This window comes from Opisthocomus hoazin, chromosome 5 (genome assembly GCF_030867145.1).
Source record: "Opisthocomus hoazin isolate bOpiHoa1 chromosome 5, bOpiHoa1.hap1, whole genome shotgun sequence".
In the NCBI taxonomy this organism is placed as follows: Eukaryota; Metazoa; Chordata; class Aves; order Opisthocomiformes; family Opisthocomidae; genus Opisthocomus; species Opisthocomus hoazin.
Genome location: NC_134418.1, coordinates 50,148,893 through 50,170,416, shown reverse-complemented (window position 1 = coordinate 50,170,416; position 21,524 = coordinate 50,148,893). Strand labels below are relative to the sequence as shown.

The 21,524-nt window shown below is 40.6% G+C and overlaps 1 protein-coding gene across 9 annotated transcripts in view; it reads right to left on the bottom strand.

Moving 5' to 3' along the window:
* Window positions 1-21,524, bottom strand: part of MAPK10 (mitogen-activated protein kinase 10) — a 195,658-nt gene that overhangs the window by 25,967 nt on the left and 148,167 nt on the right. For 8 of the 9 annotated variants that reach the window (XM_075421213.1, XM_075421212.1, XM_075421215.1 and 5 more), the window contains 4 exons: window positions 20,866-21,048; window positions 18,073-18,197; window positions 2,009-2,072; window positions 1,339-1,416 (listed from right to left, as the gene is read on the bottom strand). In XM_075421213.1, coding sequence (XP_075277328.1) covers window positions 1,339-1,416; window positions 2,009-2,072; window positions 18,073-18,197; window positions 20,866-21,048 — 450 coding nt within the window. Of the gene's footprint in view, window positions 1-58; window positions 215-1,338; window positions 1,417-2,008; window positions 2,073-18,072; window positions 18,198-20,865; window positions 21,049-21,524 lie in introns of those variants that run through there. The other variant, XM_075421218.1, reaches the window with a different exon arrangement.

Sequence of the window (21,524 nt, the reverse complement as noted above, 5' to 3'; positions counted from 1 at the left end):
GGTGCCTAACAATCCAAAAACAGTCAAAGTGGAACAGTAAAAGACAAGTAAAAAAGGTCAATTTTGTATGTTTGGAAATGCTTTTTATAGACAGGAAGAACCTTCCACATAGGAAAACAAACATGAAATACATAAAGAAATCCCTTGGTAGCTAATTCCTGAAACCATCAGCTACAGTGTTGCTTGATCATAAATCAGACTGGAACCACCATTTCTGTAAGGGAGAGAGATTTAAGAATGAGGATTTATCAGATACTTTTCAGGGCCCCAGATTTATTTTCAGCCATGGTACAGTAGTTTGGTAAATTAAACCTGCAAGTCCTATACGTTGCTTGCTATTCAGCAAGAACACAATGGATTGTTTTCAGTATCTTACTTCATATATGTTAAAAACCAGGTGCAATGCTAATGCTCTCATATTACCATCCAGCACTCTATTAACTTCCTCCATTGTTGCCATGTTTCCCTTGTTCTGTCAGTTACTAGTGCACTCTTGTTCTAATGTTAAGTTAGCTCAGCAACAAATGAAAAATGATTGTGTAAAAAAAAAAAATTCTCTGAAAAATACGCAGAGAACACTGAATTAAATGACTTGACTTTGAGGAAATGCTCTGCAGAAGGTAGTTTTACCTATAAACATTACTGGAACACTGCTCAAAATCTGGACACTTCAAGTCTGCTATTGAAAGTGTACCTTCACAAATACGTGTTTCTGAACTTGCAGTCACGGTTTGCATTTCTGTGAAGACTGCTGATCTGAATTTTCCTCAGATAAAGTTTAGTTGTGATTTTTTTTGTGATAGGACTGTGATCTGTGTTTGAAGACAACTTTCCCTTCTCATTGAAGTGTCAACCAAGCTTGTCAGAAAGCTGTTCCAATGTTATCAGACTTCTGAAAGGATAAATTACTAGAGTAGGTACCAGATGCTTACATAGGGGAGTGCAGTGTCACATGTCCAACAGATGGATATGTGCTAATATGACCAATTTTGCTTATATCAGCTAGCAGAGTATTAGTTCAGTTATCCATCCATAAACAGTATAATAATAGTGTGAGATAAACCTCACCACCCACAGAAATATAATCTGTAACCACAGATCTTTCCATAGAAAATACTGGGACAACTATATCTCAAATAGCAAGCAGACTAATTTTTAAGGATTAACATGACACTGAAGTGCAGTTAATCAAGGTAAACCCATTAGAATCACTGGATTTCGTAAAAACTTCTTGACTGGTCTATATAACTGCAAGTGTAGCCCAAATGCTTCAGCTATCTCCATTCTCTTTTTGTCAGTACAGAGTACACATCAAAGTTATTCAATGGGGCTGAGTACCTGAAGGAGAAGGCTGTCCTTTTACTACACCATTTTTAGTCTTTTCTTCAGAATTCATTACTTCTTTGTAGATGAGTTCTGGAAGAGAGAATTGTAAGAGTTACAGACAGGAATCGGTGTCTGTGATCAGGAGCAAAACCACTGACATGAAACAGTGTGGTACCCCTCTTCTGAGCTCCCTAGGTCTGCCCTACCTTGTCTTCATGAGTCTGACAGTTCTGCTTGCCTAAGAACTCTCTCTTCCATTTCCCTCTTCTCCTATCATCTCTTTTTGGGGTTGAATTGAGACAGATGGGGTTAAACTAGAACATATGAATTGTTTAATGCTGCACTATCTAGAAGAGCAGTACAGTAATACAGTGCTTTTTTACTGTGGGTAAAATTCTGATGCATCGTTCTGCTGAACAGTATTCTGTTCTACAGATGATTTCCTTAGATTTTAATTAAGCACTGGAATCTGCACCTCCTGTGTTAACATTAACCTGTGTAGATAATGATAGTTCTCAGGACATTTCTTACATTTTTGCTACCAAAGCACCAGTTTGTAGGGCTAGTGTCAATTCTTCATGTCAAAGGATTTCTTTTAGTTTTACACAGGCACACTTGGTGGTGGGACATCACCATTTTGCCACTGAAATACCCCTCCCATATAATTCTAAACTGTGATTACCTTTCCATTCCTCGATTGTATGTTCCCTTTCATCCAGCTGTTTATCGTATATCTGAGGAGGAGGCTGCAGAAGACAAACAAAGCTATTTAGTCGATTGTCTGTTATATTGTAAATAATTAGGAGTAATTATTTAAGATAAATTATCTTCTCCCTCTTTGTTATCCATCCTGTACACACAAAAACACATGAAACAGATGAATATTAAAGGGATTAACACTTCTAGAATTCAACTCTATGTAGAAGAAATCAATACAAGATCTACAATACTGTTCTCGCTCCTAAATATTTCCTCTAACTTTCATCTTGGGCTCTCAATCATTATGTCACTTTCAAAACGTCCTACTATTAAATACACAATGTAATAAGCTGTTTTCTGATTCACTAAGAAGGTGAGAATTTGTTCTTAGGACTCTTAACACCATCAGTCCATTAAGCTATTTGCATGCTACAGATGCAACTGAGAAAGTAGTAGCTCACTGACATAATACGGACCAGGAAAATTATATAATAGCTGAACTGGACAAGCCCACTGAAAACAAGAGAAGTTCCTGCAGAGTGACATGTGTATCGAGTCTAAAGACAAGGGAATTAGGTGAAGTCCTGGATTGCCAAGTCTCACACCTGAGAAGGTGCTTGAGAGGCAACCTGAAAGATGTGCCATGAGTTAAAGTGAGTGCCAGGCCTCAGCAGGGGTACTTCAGCAAGGTAAGGTACAGCCATATAAGAAGTCTGAGTCCAAAACCAGTGCAGCTGTTCTCTTATTCAGCATAATAACCGTTCTCAGTGCCTTCCAGTCAAGTCCTGAAGCTTAGGATAGATTCAGCCAAAATCGATGCAATCTCCTTGGAGACTCATGTTTCTGCTGATTTTGATATCAGTGAGCTGAACACTACAAAAGTATGCAGGTGAGCTTCACCATTGACCAGCAGGATGTGGTAAGCAAGCTCCAGTCCTCCAGCTGAGTGTGCTGGACTACTGCTTAGCTGCTCAGCCAGCCCTGCAGCATGCATTTCCTGCTGTGGGAATGCAGAGAAAGCTGTCAAAGACACGGAAACCCTGAGGGGCTAGGAAATTACAGGAGACTTACAGGGGCTGTGAGCTCCACTGCATAGCTGGCTTATGGCTTTTATGGTAGCGATAGGGGAGGCATTTGGCTGAGCTGTAGTCCGAATCACAGCGACAGACCTGCTGCGTCTCCGTCAGGTGGAAGGAAAGCAGGTAAACCAAATCGGACAAGAATATCCTGCAAGTACCATTCTTTCTAAAAGCTTCAGGAAGAGGCTTACAAAAAGCACAGGCTGTGGGTAAAACTGCTGCTACCAAGTGTAAATACTCTTCTTACACCTTCCATAGAAAAATCGGTATTTCTCCCCCAGGCAGAAAGAACAGGATAGATTCCTTCACTACTTCAATTTCCAAACACAAACTACAGAATCAAAAGGAACTAGTGATCAGATGCACATTCATGTCCTCAGTTCACAAAACCACAAAATCTTTGGCTTATGTCTCTTCTAATTTATTTCAGCTACGTCTTAAGCAGATATAATTGGGTAATAGGCAAAGCAGCAGTAATTATTTCCTAGATTAACACTTTCTGAAAACAAAGACACTTCCCAGGGAGAGACCCGAGAATAATCTCCTTTGTTACCAAACTCCTATTTTGCTATGAAGACAAATCAAAGGAGAGCAACCAAACTCTGTACTTCACACACCGCAGGGTATCAGAAACTGCACCTGCACAGCATTCTACTGCTGTACCAGTGTTAACACTGCAGACCTTTATTTGTGAGCTAGCAGAACCCACAGCTATAAAACATGGCTGTCGGCAGGAATGCAGGAGCCAAGGGTAACAAATAAATATTCAGCATGATAATGACATGAATAAATCACTCCACACAGGCAGGATCTTTGTGTAGAACATAGGGGAATGAAGCTCCGCTCAGAGGCCAGGCCAGCGCTCTTGCACTGGGAGAAGTGAAGCTTTCCTATCTAAATTGCCTGATACAAGGAAATGAGCCCTTATGACATGTTTTCATTGATTCAAGGCACAGAGCTGAGCTGAGAGTACCACAACAGTTTGTTTATTTTCCTATGATCCGCATTAACCTTAATGAGAATGGCAAAGCTTAATACACTGTTATCAGCCTAGACAATCCCCTCCAGGCTGACCACCCATTTTCTGCTAACTTGTTTGGTTTGTTTTTTGTTTTTTTTTTTTTTTTTTAAACAGTTTCTAAAATTAGAAGAAGAGCGGTTTATAACACAAGTATTGTCACTGCAATGGAGCAGACGGAGCAGCAGCCATGCCTGGGTACTCCTGGGCATTTGATTTCACTGTAGTGCAAAGATTTGCCTAAAAATGACTTTCCTGCCTAACTCAAATGTCTTAGAAAATGAGCGAGTTCTTCATTAATTTTCTGCATGGATGCAGCTGCATTATTATAGAAATTCTTATAAATCCTTCATACAGCACATCTCAACTGAGAGTTATATCATTTAGTTTGTACAGGTTTCAGATAAAGTACAGTTCATAGAATAGTTTGGATTGGACCTTATAGATCATCTGGTTCCAACACCCCTGCCATAGGCAGGGACACCTTCCACTAGACCAGGTTGCTCAAAGCCCCATCCAACCTGGCCTGGATCACTTCCAGCGAGGGGGCATCCACAGTTCCTCTGGGCAACCTGTTCCAGTACCTCACCACCCTCATAATAAAGAATTTCTTCCTAATATCTAATCTAAATCTGCCCTCTTTCAGTTTAAAGCCATTACCCCTTGTCCCTATCGCTACACACCTTTCTAAAGAGTTCCTCTCCAGCTTTCTTGTAGGCCCCCTTCAGGTACTGGAAGGCTGCTCTAAGGTGTCCCTGGAGCCTTCTGTTCCTCAGGCCGAACAGCCCCAACTCTCTCAGCCTTTCCTCATGGGAGAGGTGTTCCATCCCTCTGATCATTTTTGTGGCCCTCCTGTGAACCCTTTCCAACAGGTCCATGTCTTTCCTGTGCTGAGGGCTCCACTGCTGGGTGCAGTACTCCAGGTGGGGTCTCACCAGAGCAGAGCAGAGCAGAGGGCCACGCTTCTTTTGATGCTGCCCAGGATAAGGTTGGCCTTCTGGGCTGTGAGCGCACATCGCTGGGTCATGTTGAGCTTCTGGTCAACCAGCACCTGCAAGTCCTTCTCCTTAGGGCTGCTCTCAATCCACTCTCTGCCCAGCCTGTGTTTGTGCTTGGGATTGCCCCGACCCATGTGCAGGACCTTGCACTTCACCTTGTTGAACCTTATGAGGTTCACGCAGGCCAACTTCTCGAGCTTGTCTGGGTCGCTCTGGATGGCATCCCTTCCGTTCAGCGTGTTGACCGCATCACACAGCATGGTGTCACTGGCAAACTGTCTGGGGGTGCACTCAGTCCCACTGTCCATGTCGCCAACAAAGTCGTTAATCAGCACCGGTCCCAATACTGACCCCTGAGGAACACCACCCGTCACTGGTCTCCACCTGGACATTGAGCCATTGACTGCAAGTCTTTGAGTGCAACGACCCAGCCATTTTCTTATCCACCGAGTGGTCCATCCATCAGATCCACGTCTCTCCAATTTAGAGAAAAGGATGTCATGCAGGACAGTGTCAAATGTTTTGCAGAAATCCAGGTAGTTCAACTAGCATTAAATCAAAGCAGAGTGTAGATCAAGCCTATGGGTGGCAGCATCTAGCTTCAGTTTAAGGTAGTCATTTTCTCCCCAGATCGGACTGATTTGTAAGCAATTGCATTGGCAACAGTAACAGAGTAGAATATATTTCTGCATGCAGAAGCAAAGGAATGAATTATGTTTTTCTTGTAGATATTAAAATAATACCTGTTTTTTCAGTGGTTCTTGGCTTTTACATTTTACGAATGGATTTTAAAAATACCTTTGCATTAAATTTAACATTCATTGACTACAATAAAAATTACAAAATAAAGCCAGAAATAGCCACACAGATCTTTTACTTAAAAAACAAACAAACAAAAAACTGACCCAAACAAAAAAAAAACCAAAACACACAAAAGACAGGTTTTTTTCATGTGGTCAGAAAAACATCAGGAGACTACTGGATTTGTTAAATATCTTTCTAATATGTAGGGAGGAAAAGCTTTTCACTAGAGAAAAAAGCAAAATGTATGTTGAGGCTGATGTATTCTCACTTCCCCAAAGCAACATGGATTGGTTTCTATGCCACTGCTAGAAAGCAGCGGGGACAAGCAGGAGCTCACACTTCAATAAATTCTGCCATCTCTGTCCCTGCCTCTGCAGAGCTAGTGCCAGCACAGCGAAGGCCTTGGGATGAGCTGTTTTTAGAAAGCTTGGCAGGAGCAAGACTTGATTATGCATCTGTCCCCAGAATTGCAGGATCTAGAGCAGTAGTTGTGAAGCAGTATACAAGGCAACAGTACAATTAGCAATATACAAATAACAGAGACAATGAAGGTTGTAAAAATTAATGATGTTAGGTTAAACAATTTGTTAAATGTCTCAGATCCTCATAACAGGTGAATATAAAAATTCCTTTGTGTTTTGCTGCAACCTAGATTGTGTTACTGATAGCATTTATGTATTTATTTTTGCAGTGCAAGCCAAAGTACACCAATGTGCTGTCACCAGAGGCTTGAAGTCTCTTTTGCTGGAGAGGAAAGTGTCAAGGGCCTTGGATTTCACCCTGTATTGGCCAGGGACTCCGCTGGGCTGGTCATGATGTCAACTATGGATATGGAAGAAGAGATGCCTCTGTGCCCATTCATTCCTTGGACTCTTTGCAGAACCTTTTGGAAAACTCCACTCATAGTATGCATCAAAGAAACTGTGGTCTGATCTGCTTCTGAACAGCTGGACTGTAAGGATACCATGCAGCAGGAGTCAAGATTACACACAGATGACTGGAACAGCTTGCGGATACATACAACAGCAAGCTGGAAAAAGCTTTAGTTTGGTTTGGAAAAGAAAAAGAAGAAATGCCCGTTTATTCTCTAACTACTACTTCCCACTGACATCAACAAAGATTGCTGCATAAGCTGTGTTCAGCTTCTACAATGAATCAGCTATAAATAGATAAATGTCGCTGACTAGAGGAAATGTCTGTCCTCGTGTACAACGTGGAGCTGCAAACTTCTTTTGTGTGATAACAGAAGTGCACCTTCGACCTCTAAGCAGAAAACCAAACCATGTAACTGATTGCCAAAAAAACCCTGTGGCAGATCACCAAAGAGTTTCTATAGAACATCTATACAGACAGGGATGAGCAAGAGAAAAGAATACCAGAAAAGAAGCGCAACCTAACAGCCCTGATTTTTCCATGAAGGGTCACATGTAGTGAAGGTGACACCTTCTTTGAAGTGTTGCTTGCCAAAGTCACAGAGCTCTCCAGAAGCAATTCTCCAGCGTCATTGATGCTTAGGACTCACAGGTAAAATAAGAGACGGGTGATTATTTTTTTCTTATGACAAACTATGAAACTTTAAATTCATTTGAACATTTAGTCATAGATTGTTTATACAGGACTAAGACAATACAGCAGCAGTTTCTATCCTGGACAGGACCTTGGACTGAGTACCACAAACCAAGCTCTCTTCATAAGCATTGTAGGAAACAGCATCACATTAATAAAAGGTAACACACAGATTGGCTTGCACATAAAAATGAATGATAATTCACAGCTCAGCCCCTTGTGGGTAGTCCCACCCCAGTGAAATGTAAATCGTATGAAAATAAAATCAATAATGAAAGCCATGTGAGTTACAGTGAATAAAACCCCACAAAATCTAGCACTGTTGTAAAGTTCTGTCAACACAGAGAAATGCTTAAAAGGAATATTTTTAACATCTGATCTTTACGTTTTCCAAGAAATCTCTCTTCTAATGGGTGGCGTATGTCAGATAACAAGCAATAACTACAGGTACAGTAAAATCTAAGATGAATTTTGAAACTAGTTAACAGAAAACATCAGATAACCTATGGCAAATTTGGCTACTGGACTTGTTCCTATGGAGTGGAACAATACTGTTCCCAGGTAGGAACTAATATGAGATCACACAGATATTCAAAAGGTTTCAAAATAAAGTCATTTGTAGGTAAAGAAAAAATGTGCAAAATTAAGTCTTAAACAATTGCCCCTAAACAGCAAAAATTCTTCTAAAATAGCATCTTCCAGAAATGTGCAAGCAAGTCTTTTTGGCAAAACCACATTTGGTTAATTTTTAATGAAATAACATAATAATTGAAAAATTAAGAGGAGGAATAGAAAGCAGCCACAGTCTTGCGTAAGAAGGTGACTTTGATACTGATAAGTAGCTCGCTCTCCTATTCAGAATGATTTCTAATGCCAACAACATGGAAGGAATTGAACTGGAGAACAGGCAGCTCAAGCCAGTGCAGTTTTAGAGAACAACCAGTGCAAGTGTTCTGAAATTTGATTTCAGAGCGACCCAGGTGGCAATGCTAAAGCTTTTCTAAAGCATGTTGTCTAGGAATCCATTCTGTTCACAAACAATTTAAACATTCTGCGATAAAAACAGCAACGTGCATAGAGGCAGCATCACATAAACATTAGGGGAGATACAAAAAATCAAGTATCAGATTCGGGATTTATTCACAGGTCATCTCAATGAAGGATAAGAATGTATACCAACTTCAAAAAAGGCAGCTGTGTAAATGAAAACAAAGTCTCAAGCACAGCATTTTTAGACAAGAAAACAGAGAAGCTAATATGTCATCGGGGAGATATTATCTACTTTAAAAAGGATAGCTTACAGATACAGGCAAGAGATGTTGGAAATGTCTTCTTTCCTAAAAATAGAACAAGAGCACTTTGAGGGAGAAAAGATATGTGTCTCATGTATTCATGATAACATTCCAAATGCTGTTATGTAGTAAATATAACAGAAGAATAATAAACATAATATTTTTTTAAAAGTGGAACCAAGACAGTTTCTGAATATAACATGCAGGAAGAAGGAACACTGAACAAATATAAAACAGAGAAGTAAGGTCTATAGGTTCCTATTCTGATTTTACAATAGATTTCCTGTGTAAAATTAGTAAAATAATATTTTTCCCCTTTGAACTCTGGTTTCCCTGCATATAAATTAAGTGTGAAGACAGATAACAGATTTCAACAGTTCCTAAAATCTGTGGAATTCCACACAATCATAAACACATATTATCTGTATGTTTTCATATTTTTTAAAAACACATATTTTAGTTGTAGTTGGTTGAACACTGAAATTATCTTAACTGTGAGTGACACTATTCAAGTTAATTTCTGAGCAATGATGTGTGTTCTTGAGAACCTAACGCTGTGACTTTATTAACAAAGATACTGCAGCAAGCTGACTGGGCTCAGAAGAAGGTGGCTAACTAGATTAGTATGTTAGACATAAGAATTTCCTCTAAATCCAGTATCTAGTTTACTCACTCATTCCACAGGTAAGCTTAAACACTGTTCAAGGCCTGTTTCTATATGTAAATATGATGACATTTCAGAGCTATTGAGGGCTTCGGATGTGGTTTGGTTTTATGCAGGAGTCTGTGAGAGAGTCACAGTGTTGTTTGTGTAACCTCCTGCTGTTAGCAAACAGCAAGTACCACATCTAATAACACACTGTCTTCCTCTCTGTATCAGGGAATCGCAAGGTGGTGTTTAAGGCCAACCAGAAGAGTTTAATGGTGTTACACATCAGGGGGAAAAAGGGTATTGCATTCCTATGACTTCCCATTTGCGTTACAGTCTTTGCCCATTAGAATGAGACATAATAGTTTTATTACCCCCATACAGTCTGTGAAAGTCCACAAACTTTGAATAGACTTATAAAAAGGGACTGTAACTAACTAGTCTGCTTTTTAACTGGACAGGTTTATTTTATCTGTACCCCTCACATTCATAATGCTGTAAATATGAGCAGACACAGAGGGTCATTACCTCCAGGTTAAACTTTGACACCAAATTCTCTGCTTATTCCCTGAACCGTCTTCAGCGCTCTTCATGGTCTACTCCAGCACACACCGACACTTTATGATATTGCAACAGCTCACTTCAAAATTCCTGTCACCTTAAATTCTTTCAGTTACCTGTCCTCCTAGGCCTCTGAATCAAATGAATACTATACAACAGATACCTAGCTGCTTTCGATGAAGCCATTTACTGGGGAGGAGTAATCCAACTAGACAGCTAAAGCCACCCAATGCTATGCTGGTTGAAAACACAATCTTGTGTAATGCCTTTGGATTCCAGTTCCTGCGTTGCCTCTACTGTATTTGATAGTGGAAGGAACCCTCCCTCATGTTACACACTATGGGAGGAGGACTCAAAAAAACCATACTACCCCACTACCAAACCCTTAGTCAGATGATGAAAGACCTGATTCTATGGAAAAGTGCTTATCAAGTGATAGAAAAGAGAGACTGCAGTGAGCGTAGGCAGATGCAACACAGTGCAGGCTTCTGAGTTCCAATGGGGTAATCGGGAAAAGCAGTGGGAAGTTAATCACAATACAGGTAACCAAAAGCATCTCCATCACTCATTTTCCTATCGCTCCCATCAGGTTCTCTAGCCTCCACATTTGCAAGCAGTCTGTGAAAAAGCAGGGTTTCTTCAAAGAGCCTTGCCATGCTGCAAATCCTAATAGAGAATTCATTAAGGTGTCAGCTGGGCCACAGCAAACTTTCCCTAAGGAAGTGGCAGAATATTCATCTTCGCTAATCCGTCCTTCCTCCCACTCCTCCCTCCACTCCATCATTGCCTGCCCACTTTGTAGTCAATAGCTAAGGCTCCTATTGTACCCTCTGGAACTTAGTCCATTAAATAGACACAAACCTCTGAAGCTGTGAACTAGTGGGGTGAAGTGCTTATGTAGGAAGAGACAAGGCCCGCTTGGGTGAGGCAAAGCAAAAACTGCAGTTAGTACATGTTGTCTGTGATATACAAAGACAGAACGTAAAATCTGGCTTACAGCTTTTCGTCTCCTTTCACCAGGAATAAGAGAGCTATTACTTGAAATGTAATAGACAGGTACATCCCCAAGTACAATGTACTTCCTTGTGTAAAGGAAGAGAGGAAAGGATGAAGAACACTGCAGTACCTAGTAAGCTTCCGTAAAGTGCTCCTGATCCCTCTGCCTGACAGAGGAGTTTTGATCTGCCTGTTCATCACACCCAGAGTGATGTAATTCAGCTTGGGTCAGAACCCAGACAACAGAATTGAAACGTTGAGCTTCTATTGAGTCAAAGATGACCAGACTTGTCTTAAATTTCTACGTCTAAAGCTTTGCTCTCAGACAGGAGAAAGACATTTATGTACCTTGAATGAGACCAGTTGCAGAAGCCAGATTCTGACACAATAGAAGATTCACTGAATGCAATAGTAAAAAAAATAAAAAAAAATAATAGGTTCTAAAACAGTATAACTGTAAAATGCAGGAGCAAGCAGTTGGAAACTAGTAAGGTACACGATTACCTCAAGGAAAATCTACAAAAAAAGAGTGGAGAAAAAAAGGACCTAATCTGATGCTAACTGTGGGATTTCTAGTGAAATACAAAATACAAATACACACCTAAAACCTGTTTTAACAAAAGATCATCTTGGGGTAAAGATACCAGGAGACAAATGATTCAAAATGGCCAACACAGTAAAAATAGCACTTCTGAATTTCAGCATGAAATAAGCGAAGAGAACAGAAAACAAGAGTAAAACTGAATAGTCAGAGACCACAAAATGCAAAATGCTAACTGGTTTATCAGCTAACTGAAGCAGCAAAGTGTTAGAATAGCCCAGTCTCCTGATAATCAAAGTATGAGACAATACCTTTAAGAGACAGAGTTGAACAAATGTTGCAAAGGACATTAGTTTGAATAAGAATGGCTACTGTGCTCCACATCGGCTCAGTCTCTTCCCATTGCTTTACTATTATGTAAGTTTGCAAGACTGTCATGGAAAGAAAAAATATCACCATCTCTTCCTTGGGTTGGACAGAGAACACAAACAATTTCATGCAACTTTCTACATACTGAGAACAGAAACTTCATAGTAGCAGACTCGCCTCAGGCTGATACGTGTTTGTGTAAACCTTTTGTCAACCTATTCCAATCATGAACACAGGTCCTTAATCTGTACCCGTATAATCACAAGGAAAAAAAGGGCTAAATGATTTGGAAAAAGTATTTAGATTGTAGTCTTTCATTCGTTTTTGCCCTTCATCTATAAAAGCTTACTCCCAAAGACAGCCAAGATAGGTAGGCTGAAAAAGTTGAGACCACACTGGGACAAACTGCATTCAGTGAAACAGTTAATGATAAGTACACATTTCTCTACGTTTCCCATGAGGCATTTTTACAAGCTTCACAAACTATGGCATAGCTTGTGGACAAAAAGGAATTAGACTAGTAGCGTGAGGATTTCAACATCTTCTGGTTTACACCGAGAAAACAGATTCAGCTGCAGAACTGAGGTCCAGTGGCAGATGTAAATTCCATTTCCACCTTCCAGAATTCAGTGGGACAGATCCAGAGATCCATTGGAAAAGTCACTGATGAAAAACACTGGTGCAGTTGTTTCATAGCACACGTTAATAAAATAGCTTACCAAGACAGGGAAAAATGACTTGTTACGAATTGGAATGGGAAACCCAAGATGTACACGACCTGGAAAAGTCAGACCACAATCTATTCTTTGTACTGATGTCCCTCAGGTTTTTTTTGTTTTTGCAAAAACTAACATTAATGAGCCATAAACCCATTTTCAGGTTTTTACATGCTATTCAAATACTACTTCTCCCTACAATTGTACTCTATTATAACTTTCGCGGTTCAGTTCAGTATAGACAAATTAAGAGTCAGATTATTAAATGAATCAGCAAAAGTATCTACCTTGCAAAGAGCTCATTTGTTGGACCTTTTTAGATGAGTACCGACTCCGATCCCTGCTACAAAGTTGCCAAGATCTAACAAAAAAACATAACATGACAGTCATTTCCCCATTACCTATGACATGCTTAATGCATGGTGTTAGGAAATGTTTTCTGAATTTGATCCTAAGTCTTCTGCAACTGTGAAAAGGTTTTTGTTTGAAAGAAGTGCACATACTCTTGTGATAGTAATTCAATTCTTTATCCAATACACTTCATAATACAAAATTGCAACAACAAGTGTGGAATTATTAGTAAAATTAAGGTTTTACATCTGAAAATGAAGGTTTATATGAAAATGTAGCTGTGTTCACCCATTGAGGAAAAGCAAAAGGAGCTCTGAGGATGGGACACAGCTGCAGCAGGCATGCGAGGAATCCACTAACACAGCAACTCCCTGCAGTGTACCACAGAGGGTGGAGCGGAGTGGAGACTCCGTGGCCATGCTCCATGATGACAAAGCGGGAAGAAATGGTTCTCTAGAACTGATAAGCAGCTCATCTGGCCCCCTGAGCCAACAGGTTTTCGAAACCTTGCCAAAGTGCTATCCTCTCGTGAACTTTGCTCCTTTTAATATCATTTTAATACCAAAACACACCTCCATCCCGAAGGCTATCCGCCTCCGAGGTGCAACCACCCCTCTTCGAGTCTGCACTCTCAATTTTTCGTAAACTATACCTTTAAATGTGAAGCGAGAGAATTTTACACCAATCATGATAAAAGGTATGTATGACTACAGTCACTCAAACTCCACCTTAAAGGTAGAAAGGATATAAAAATAGCCAGGGAAATGGTGGATTTTCGGAGAAGAAGATAACACCATAGATTTTCGGAGGAGAAGAAGATAACACCATGAGCAAGTCAAGGGAAACTCCACCTCAGACTGCCTCCGACAACCGGGATTGACTGACGGGCTGAGCCTTGCTTCTCCCCACCTTGGAACGCCTTGGGTGAGACTTAAACTAAGCGCTTTTTCTCGGGAATAGTTACTCCCTAATGTTTATAGCCAGGCTGTATTATTTATAACCTTTTCACGGGTTTTATATTTGCACGTGCCTTCTTGCAGACAGTCACTATCACTGGCAATTCAAAAAACCTCTATACCTGTTGCACAAATCAAACTGCACTGTTTAAGTAGCCAGTTGTCACAGTTTCTCACGGAACGCGACCAAATGCGGCCGTGCTAGTTCATGAGCATGACTGGACTGAAGGTGCAGACTGCTATGAGTGTATCCAGAATCGTGGTAGTTTAATATACATATTAAACGCGACTGGGCTGGTAGTGGCAAATTGGACATCAGTCAGAATTTAAACCTAGCAGCACCTAGCCTCTCACTTCGGTGAAGAGAGTTAGAACGCGAGGGGGTTTATTTTCTGCCAAATTAACGCAGAATCACAGAATCACAGAATGGTAGGGGTTGGAAGGGACCTCTGTGGGTCATCTAGTCCAACCCCCCTGCCGAAGCAGGGTCACCTACAGCAGGCTGCACAGGACCTTGTCCAGGCGGGTCTTGAATATCTCCAGAGAAGGAGACTCCACAACCTCCCTGGGCAGCCTGTTCCAGTGCTCCGTCACCCTCAGAGGGAAGAAGTTCTTCCTCATGTTCAGACGGAACTTCCTGTGCTTCAGTTTGTGCCCATTGCCCCTTGTCCTGTCACTGGGCACCACTGAAAAGAGCTTGGCCCCATCCTCCTGACACCCACCCTTCAGATATTTATAAGCATTTATTAGGTCCCCTCGCAGCCTCCTCTTCTTCAGGCTGAACAAGCCCACCTCCCTCAGCCTCCCCTCGTAGGAGAGATGCTCCAGTCCCCTCATCATCCTTGTAGCCCTCCTCTGGACTCCCTCCAGTAGCTCTTCATCTTTCTTGAATGGGGGAGCCCAGAACTGGACAGAGTACTCCAGATGAGGCCTCACCAGGGCAGTGTAGAGGGGAAGGAGAACCTCCCTCGTCCTGCTGGCCACACTCTTCTTGATGCACCCCAGGATGCCGTTGGCCTTCTTGGCAGCCAGGGCACACTGCTGGCTCATGGTTAACGCGACAACAAATAACACAGAAGTAGAACAAGGAAATTAGCATGATGGGCTGAGGGCATAATATAAACTACTGCACAAAACCGCAATCATTTAAGACATCAGATGTCAGCGCAGTGTTACGAGATACTCCAAAAGGTATTCTGGATGTTACACTAGGTTCCCCTGGTCCATGTCTGAGGTCACACAGATGGACACAACCTGTTGTGCGCACCAACACACCCTTTTCCAAGGGGAAACAAGTCACTTCATGCCTGAAGCACTAAATCACTCATGTTACCAACAAACAAGTTTATCACATACAGGTACCTTGCTGTCTTGTGAAGAACTAACAGCTGATCAGACATCAAGCATTCAGCCAGCAGTGGCAAGTTGTAACACAGATGCACAAGTAAAACTTTCTCTCCTACTAGTGTAGCAACAACTACTTTTCACAGAGACACTGCCAGGTAGTAGCATTCCCAGAACCTCAGGACACTCTTTGAGAAAGAACAGAAAGTCACCAATCTCCATGAATCTGTCTGAGAAAATTATTCCATCATCAAGACAACACTGATGAAAAACACAGACTGACTACACTTCAACAGCTGAATCAAGAGGCAACGAAAATCCAACTGAATTAAGTTTTCTCCAGAAAATAATTAGTAAGTGATTCACAGCTAGCCACTGAAGGGGTGTGAGCATGAACAGATGCAAATTTAGAGTTTAATAAACTGTTAATCGCAAAAAGAAAATCCTCCAGTTTAACTTCCCCTCTGAAAATGAGTTTGGAAAAACAATGAGCCTTAAGTGAAGCAAGGCTCCTTCTAGAACTCCTAGCACTCTGACAAAATACAATGAATATTTATTAATCTCATGTTCTTCTATTTAGGTTACACTGCACACAACCCGAACCTTCCTGGTTTTTAACCTACTATGATCCCTAGAGAAGAAGGGTCTCTGTATCGTACAGTAACTGGTGTCAAAGCAACTCAATAACACTCCACTGTCAGAGTACTCATTACAAAATTATTAGTATGATTCTACGGTATGTTATTGATGAGATCTAGCATGTTTTGGAAGAGAAAATTTTGAAGCTAAGAGAGACACAGAAAGCAGCTGTGGATGCTGATGTTCACTTCATGTTAATTACACAATAACTGTGCAAAGAACCAGGTGGGTGAAGATAACAGAGGGTTATCTAAAAAACTGCAATTCAGACAAAGATGCAAACTACAAACAACTGAGACAATATCGAGCATTTGAAGTTGAATATTTAAAGGTGGTGTTTCTTCCTCACAGGACTTCCTCTGTTCTTTGAGGCGTTATGGTAGCAATGACAGTTTGGTTTTCCACTGCTTCACACCTTCTGTAGTCATCTACTGAGCAATGAAATGCAGCCAATAGTGGAAATGCAAGGAATGTGATTTGATAACGTGTGGCACCGTGTTTGTACAGTTATCTATGGTGACAGAAGGTGCCTGTAAGAGACTCATGCCTCAGTGAAGTAGAATGTAATTATCGCAGGCTTTTGAGAGCTAGTGGGCTCATTAGATTCCAGCCAATTCACCTGACAGGCAAAATGTGTAATTATTATTCCTGTCTTACAGTCACGATCCAGAGAAAGGATGGTTTGTTCTAGATTACATGAGGACTTTATGGTACAATCAGAGATTAAACCATTGTCTCTTCAGTCATAGATGTACCCCTGCTCTCTGTCAGCGTAAGAGGACAGTAATACGAGGTTCAATATCAGCTGTAATTCTAAACATGTGGGAAATTTTCCTTCTAAAAGGACAACCTCATTATGACAAAAATTCAACCTCTGCTTCAATATGAAATGTAACTAAGACCATACATTCAGAAATTGGGCAAGTCATTACATCGAAATATCCGCTGTACCAAATTGCCTTCCTGTTCTGCATCAGAAGGGCTCTCCATGGTTAAATTCACAGGCAAAGCACAACTAAAGAGGGACTCAAATCTGAGTTCTGACATCAGAACAGTTCCGTAAAATGGAGTTAAGAAATGCATGGAAATACAACAAAAGTATGGAACAAGATCTTCAAGAGGGATGTGAAATTAAAATGTACATGCCAGGGGGTAAAATATTACAGGGTATGAAATGTTTATACTTCAGACTGATAAACTTTTTTCTTGAAAAAAACTAAACAAGACACAAAAACTAAAGGCTCTCAAGATAGCAGAACCATCCCCTATAAAGCAGTCTGCAAAAATCCTATGTGTGTTAAATTTGATGGGGTTCTGTGCATTCCATTTACTTTTGAAGTTTAGTACACTTTCAAGAACACACACTGAATTGAAGGATATCGCTCAACAGCCATGATTTAATTTTGCATGGTTCAGGGTCTCAGCTTCCTATTGTGGTTAAATAAGATTTCTAAATAATTTGAAATACTCTCTGAATTTATACTTATACCTATTATACTATGTCACTGAAGTACCTACAGATTGCACTTATTCCTGTTAACACCAGCCTCATCAAGGTATACAGAGAGGTGTCTAGAGCATTACAGGATTGTAAGAAAAATTCGATTTCTGTTTGCACACGGTGTAGGTGATACTGAACATTGAACCATGGCCCAGAAAAACACATGAGCCACTGCTGCATTTTAAGGAATAATTTATGTCCTGATAAGATTTTTCTGAATCCCAGCTTCAGCATTTTGTATTGTTTTGTTTAATTCTCCTCCTCTCCACGTATGTCCTTGAACACACACGCAGGAAGTGATGTTTGCTGCTTTCCACAAAGAAAGATTTAGAGAGAAAGATAGTATCTTTTGCCGAACTGACTTACATAGCTAGAAAAAACAGGTGTGCTTTTGAGTTCAAAATCCTGTCTTCATGTTGTCCAGAAGAAAGCAGAAAATGGCTTCATATGCTAGAAGTGGTTTTGCTTCTCCCATCCATTGTCAGGTAATCTAACAAAGAGATATATCCTGTCCCTACAGATCTCATTTCACGTAAATCCAAAGACCACCACAGTCACAACAACGCTGTTTCTTTGTAGCATGCTCATTATCAAGCTGCTGTAAAACAGCAGGAATCTATGAATCATACGTTTAGCAATCTGAAGTAAGGAGTCACGCCTTACTTACCGCCTCCACTTCTGCTGGGTCATACCAGACATTAATGTATGGGTGCTGTAAGGCTTCATCTACTGATATTCGCTTGGCCGGATCAATGACTAGCATCTTTGATAAAAGGTCCCTGGCTTGGCTGGCTAGAACAATGAAATCAGATAAACAGAGTATTAGTACAAAACAATCACTGCCTCCAGAGGAGGATTAATTGGGTTAGGAAAGTAACAATGACACAACTCCCAAAGACTGTTTGTATGTACTTCTGCCTCTTGCCTTCTTATAGCAAGAGTTCTTCATTAATGATTTTGAATCGGATTCATTAGGAAGGTACCAGCATCAGGGCTGCATACCATAAGTCCCCTAACAAGCTTCAATATGATTTTACATATTGTATGCAGATTCCATGTAGAGGGCTGAATAATATACCCAAGAAAGATGTGCTTGAGGTATCTCTATTATTGCCAGGACCAGAAAAGAAAAGCTCGCATAATGAAGTCGAAAATCGTGGCATTACTAAATCAAAGCCTAAAGCTTACAGGTACTGTTGGGGTGACTCAGAAAAACAGCCCAATTTTTTGTGTATGTTTTAAAGTTTTTCACCTAGCCTCTACTGGGAGGCATTAAATATTTTAGTGAAGCATAGGTACCAGGCTTATCTTACGGCATCCCATTAGAAGCAATAATGTCAAATGTGTAGCCTGTGATCAACACATAATGGTATGGAAGTGCCTTGGAACTGCTTAAGTCTTGTTTGTCCTGCATAATAAAGTTCACATAAGTAGGACACATTGACCTCCACCACAAAAATGCACAACCTTATATGCACATTGAGTTTTATGTTGCAGCATTGATTTATTTTACCTGATTATATGTGCCTATCAGGCCACAAACTGATCCTTCTATTACCCAAATTGTTTTTGCTGTTTAGAGTTCATAACAAACACAATACCACCTAAACCCATGTAAAAAAATTATAACAATATATATTTCTAGTATTACTATGAATGTAGTGTTCTAAGCTCTCCCACGCTCAAAATTGTTTCCTGTGAAAAGGAAAAAGAAAACAAAAGGAAATAGCATGTAAAGAGATAGAAGTACAAAAACATTATTAGGTATCTCATCAGACATGGGTGAGTAAAAGTAATATCTAATTAAACCATTAATTTTACATTATGGTGAAATATTTAGGCAGGACATGGGATGATACAATGATGCACAAGCAAAATTTTTTTTAATGCACTGTTTCTTGTTATGTGACTATATCTTAAAAACTGGCTTTCTGTATGCTCAAATGCATGTGCTTCCTGTATCCAAAAGATAACAGCACTGTTTGACAGGCATTTATATTCATTAGCTCCAAATCCAAGAAAATTCCACTATTCAATTTCATTGTAGTAGGAGTAAAAAATTCCGTGTAGTCAAAAGCATCTGCTGAGACTTTTAACTTTGCTCCCAGAGCCAAGACAGCAGACTTACTATGAAACAGTTGTTAATTGGAATAGTATTCTGGGTAACGTAATAACATGCAAGTTGCAAGCAATTGAAAATCACTGCATGCCACTGTAGGAAGCAGCCCCAGGTACTCAAGCAGTGCAGAATTAATACACGGTACAAGATTGCAGGGGTTCCACAGCTGTGATGAGAAATCCTTTCTGTACTAACCATACATTAAACACTCTTTCCAACTGAAAGTCAGTGTCTTGATTGAGTAAAACAAGACTTCAACATATGATTAAAATCATTGCAACTTATATTTTACAGGGGTATATCTAGTCACCCTGTAATTTAGTGCTCTACGTCACATATTCAACTGACCCACAGCATTTTTCAAAAGAAGAAATCCACCCATAGCAGATATTAAACCTCAGATACATCAAGACCATTTTGGCTGGTGTTGCCAATATCTTTCTATTCATAGAATCATAGAACAGTTTGGGTTAGAAGGGACCTTTTAAGGTCATCTAGTCCGACTCGCCTGCAGTGAGCAGGAACATCTTCCACTAGACCAGGTTGCTCAGAGCCACGTCCAATCTGACCTTGAATGTTGCCAGGGATTGGGCCTCCACTACCTCTCTGGGCAACCTGTTCCAGTGTTTCAACACCCTCACGGTAAAAAAGTTTTTTCCTTCTATCTAGTCTAAATCTACCCTCTTTCAGTTTAAAGCCATTACTCCCTGTCCTGTCACAACAGGCCCTGCTATAGTCTGTCCCCATCTTTCTTATAAGCCCTCTTTAAGCACTGAAAGGCTGCAATAAGGTCCCCCCAGAGCCTTCTCTTTTCCATGCTGAACAACACCAACTCTCTCAGCCTTTCTTCACAGGAGAGGTGTTCCATCCCTCTGACCATTTTTGTGGTCCTCCTCTGGACCCACCCCAACAGGTTTACTATTGTCTAGTAAAGGTAGAGCTATGAGGCAGGCATCTGGCCGAACTGATATTTTTCACCTCAAACAAAACAGTGGAAGAGCTGATACCTTCCAATGGAAGTTCTAATGTTCTTTTGTGTTACGAGTTTAAGAATGAGAGTAAAGAAACAGCTCAGTTCCTTGAGGTACAGAAACATCACACACAATGGGACTATGCTCAAGACATCAGTGATAATATATGTTCCCTTGGCTGCCCAAGCACCAGGGTCTCCAAAAATAATTTCCAAGAACTGTCTGTCAGCTGACTAAAACCCATGCAGTCATTCATCTCTACAACTAACTTCATTAAAAGGGAGAGCAACTGGACAGAGGAAAAATTGAAAAAAACCCTTCATTTCATTCTAGCTGTTGATATGTGAACCATGCCCCTTTGTCAACATACCTTTGAGTTTGTTGTGTTCCGAGTCAGCTGGGAAGAGAGAGTCTGGAAAAAGTTTGGGGAAAGTGAGGCCAGCATACTTGGGTCTGTTCTCAACATAGTTCCGTACCGTTGGCTGCAGCTTCTTCATGAATTCTGGACAGGGTGTTCCCAGCTGCTCAATAACTTTATTCCACTGATCAATATCTGAACATCAGTAGTTAAGGAAAACAAAATGCAAACAGGGCAGTCTCCTGACATTTCTGTTTGAGTGATCTCTGGGAATCCTCAGAGGTGTTTAACTGCCTTCATAACATCTTTACAGTCACTAGCTTTTTTCATCATTGTGCTTCCAGGTCGTATGGCCTGCAACGGGCAAAACTCTCACAGCTATACTTACTTGAGGGCATTGCGCAATCCTAAAACCACCACCACCATGGGAAAACACACAGCTTCCTCTCTTTGGGACAACACTTGCTACCATTTCTATTTTTAACTTGCAATCCAATGACTTGAGCTCCCTTTTTTTACATGCATGTAATTGCCTCTGTGTCATCTTGGCTACATGGGCACAGCAGGGAAGAACGTGTTCACCTGCCCTCTCTATTCAGTCTGTGGAGAGTGAGACCCAGCTGGCTCAAAGGAGTCCTGCATGGGACAGAAGTCACCTTCATCTGCTTCGT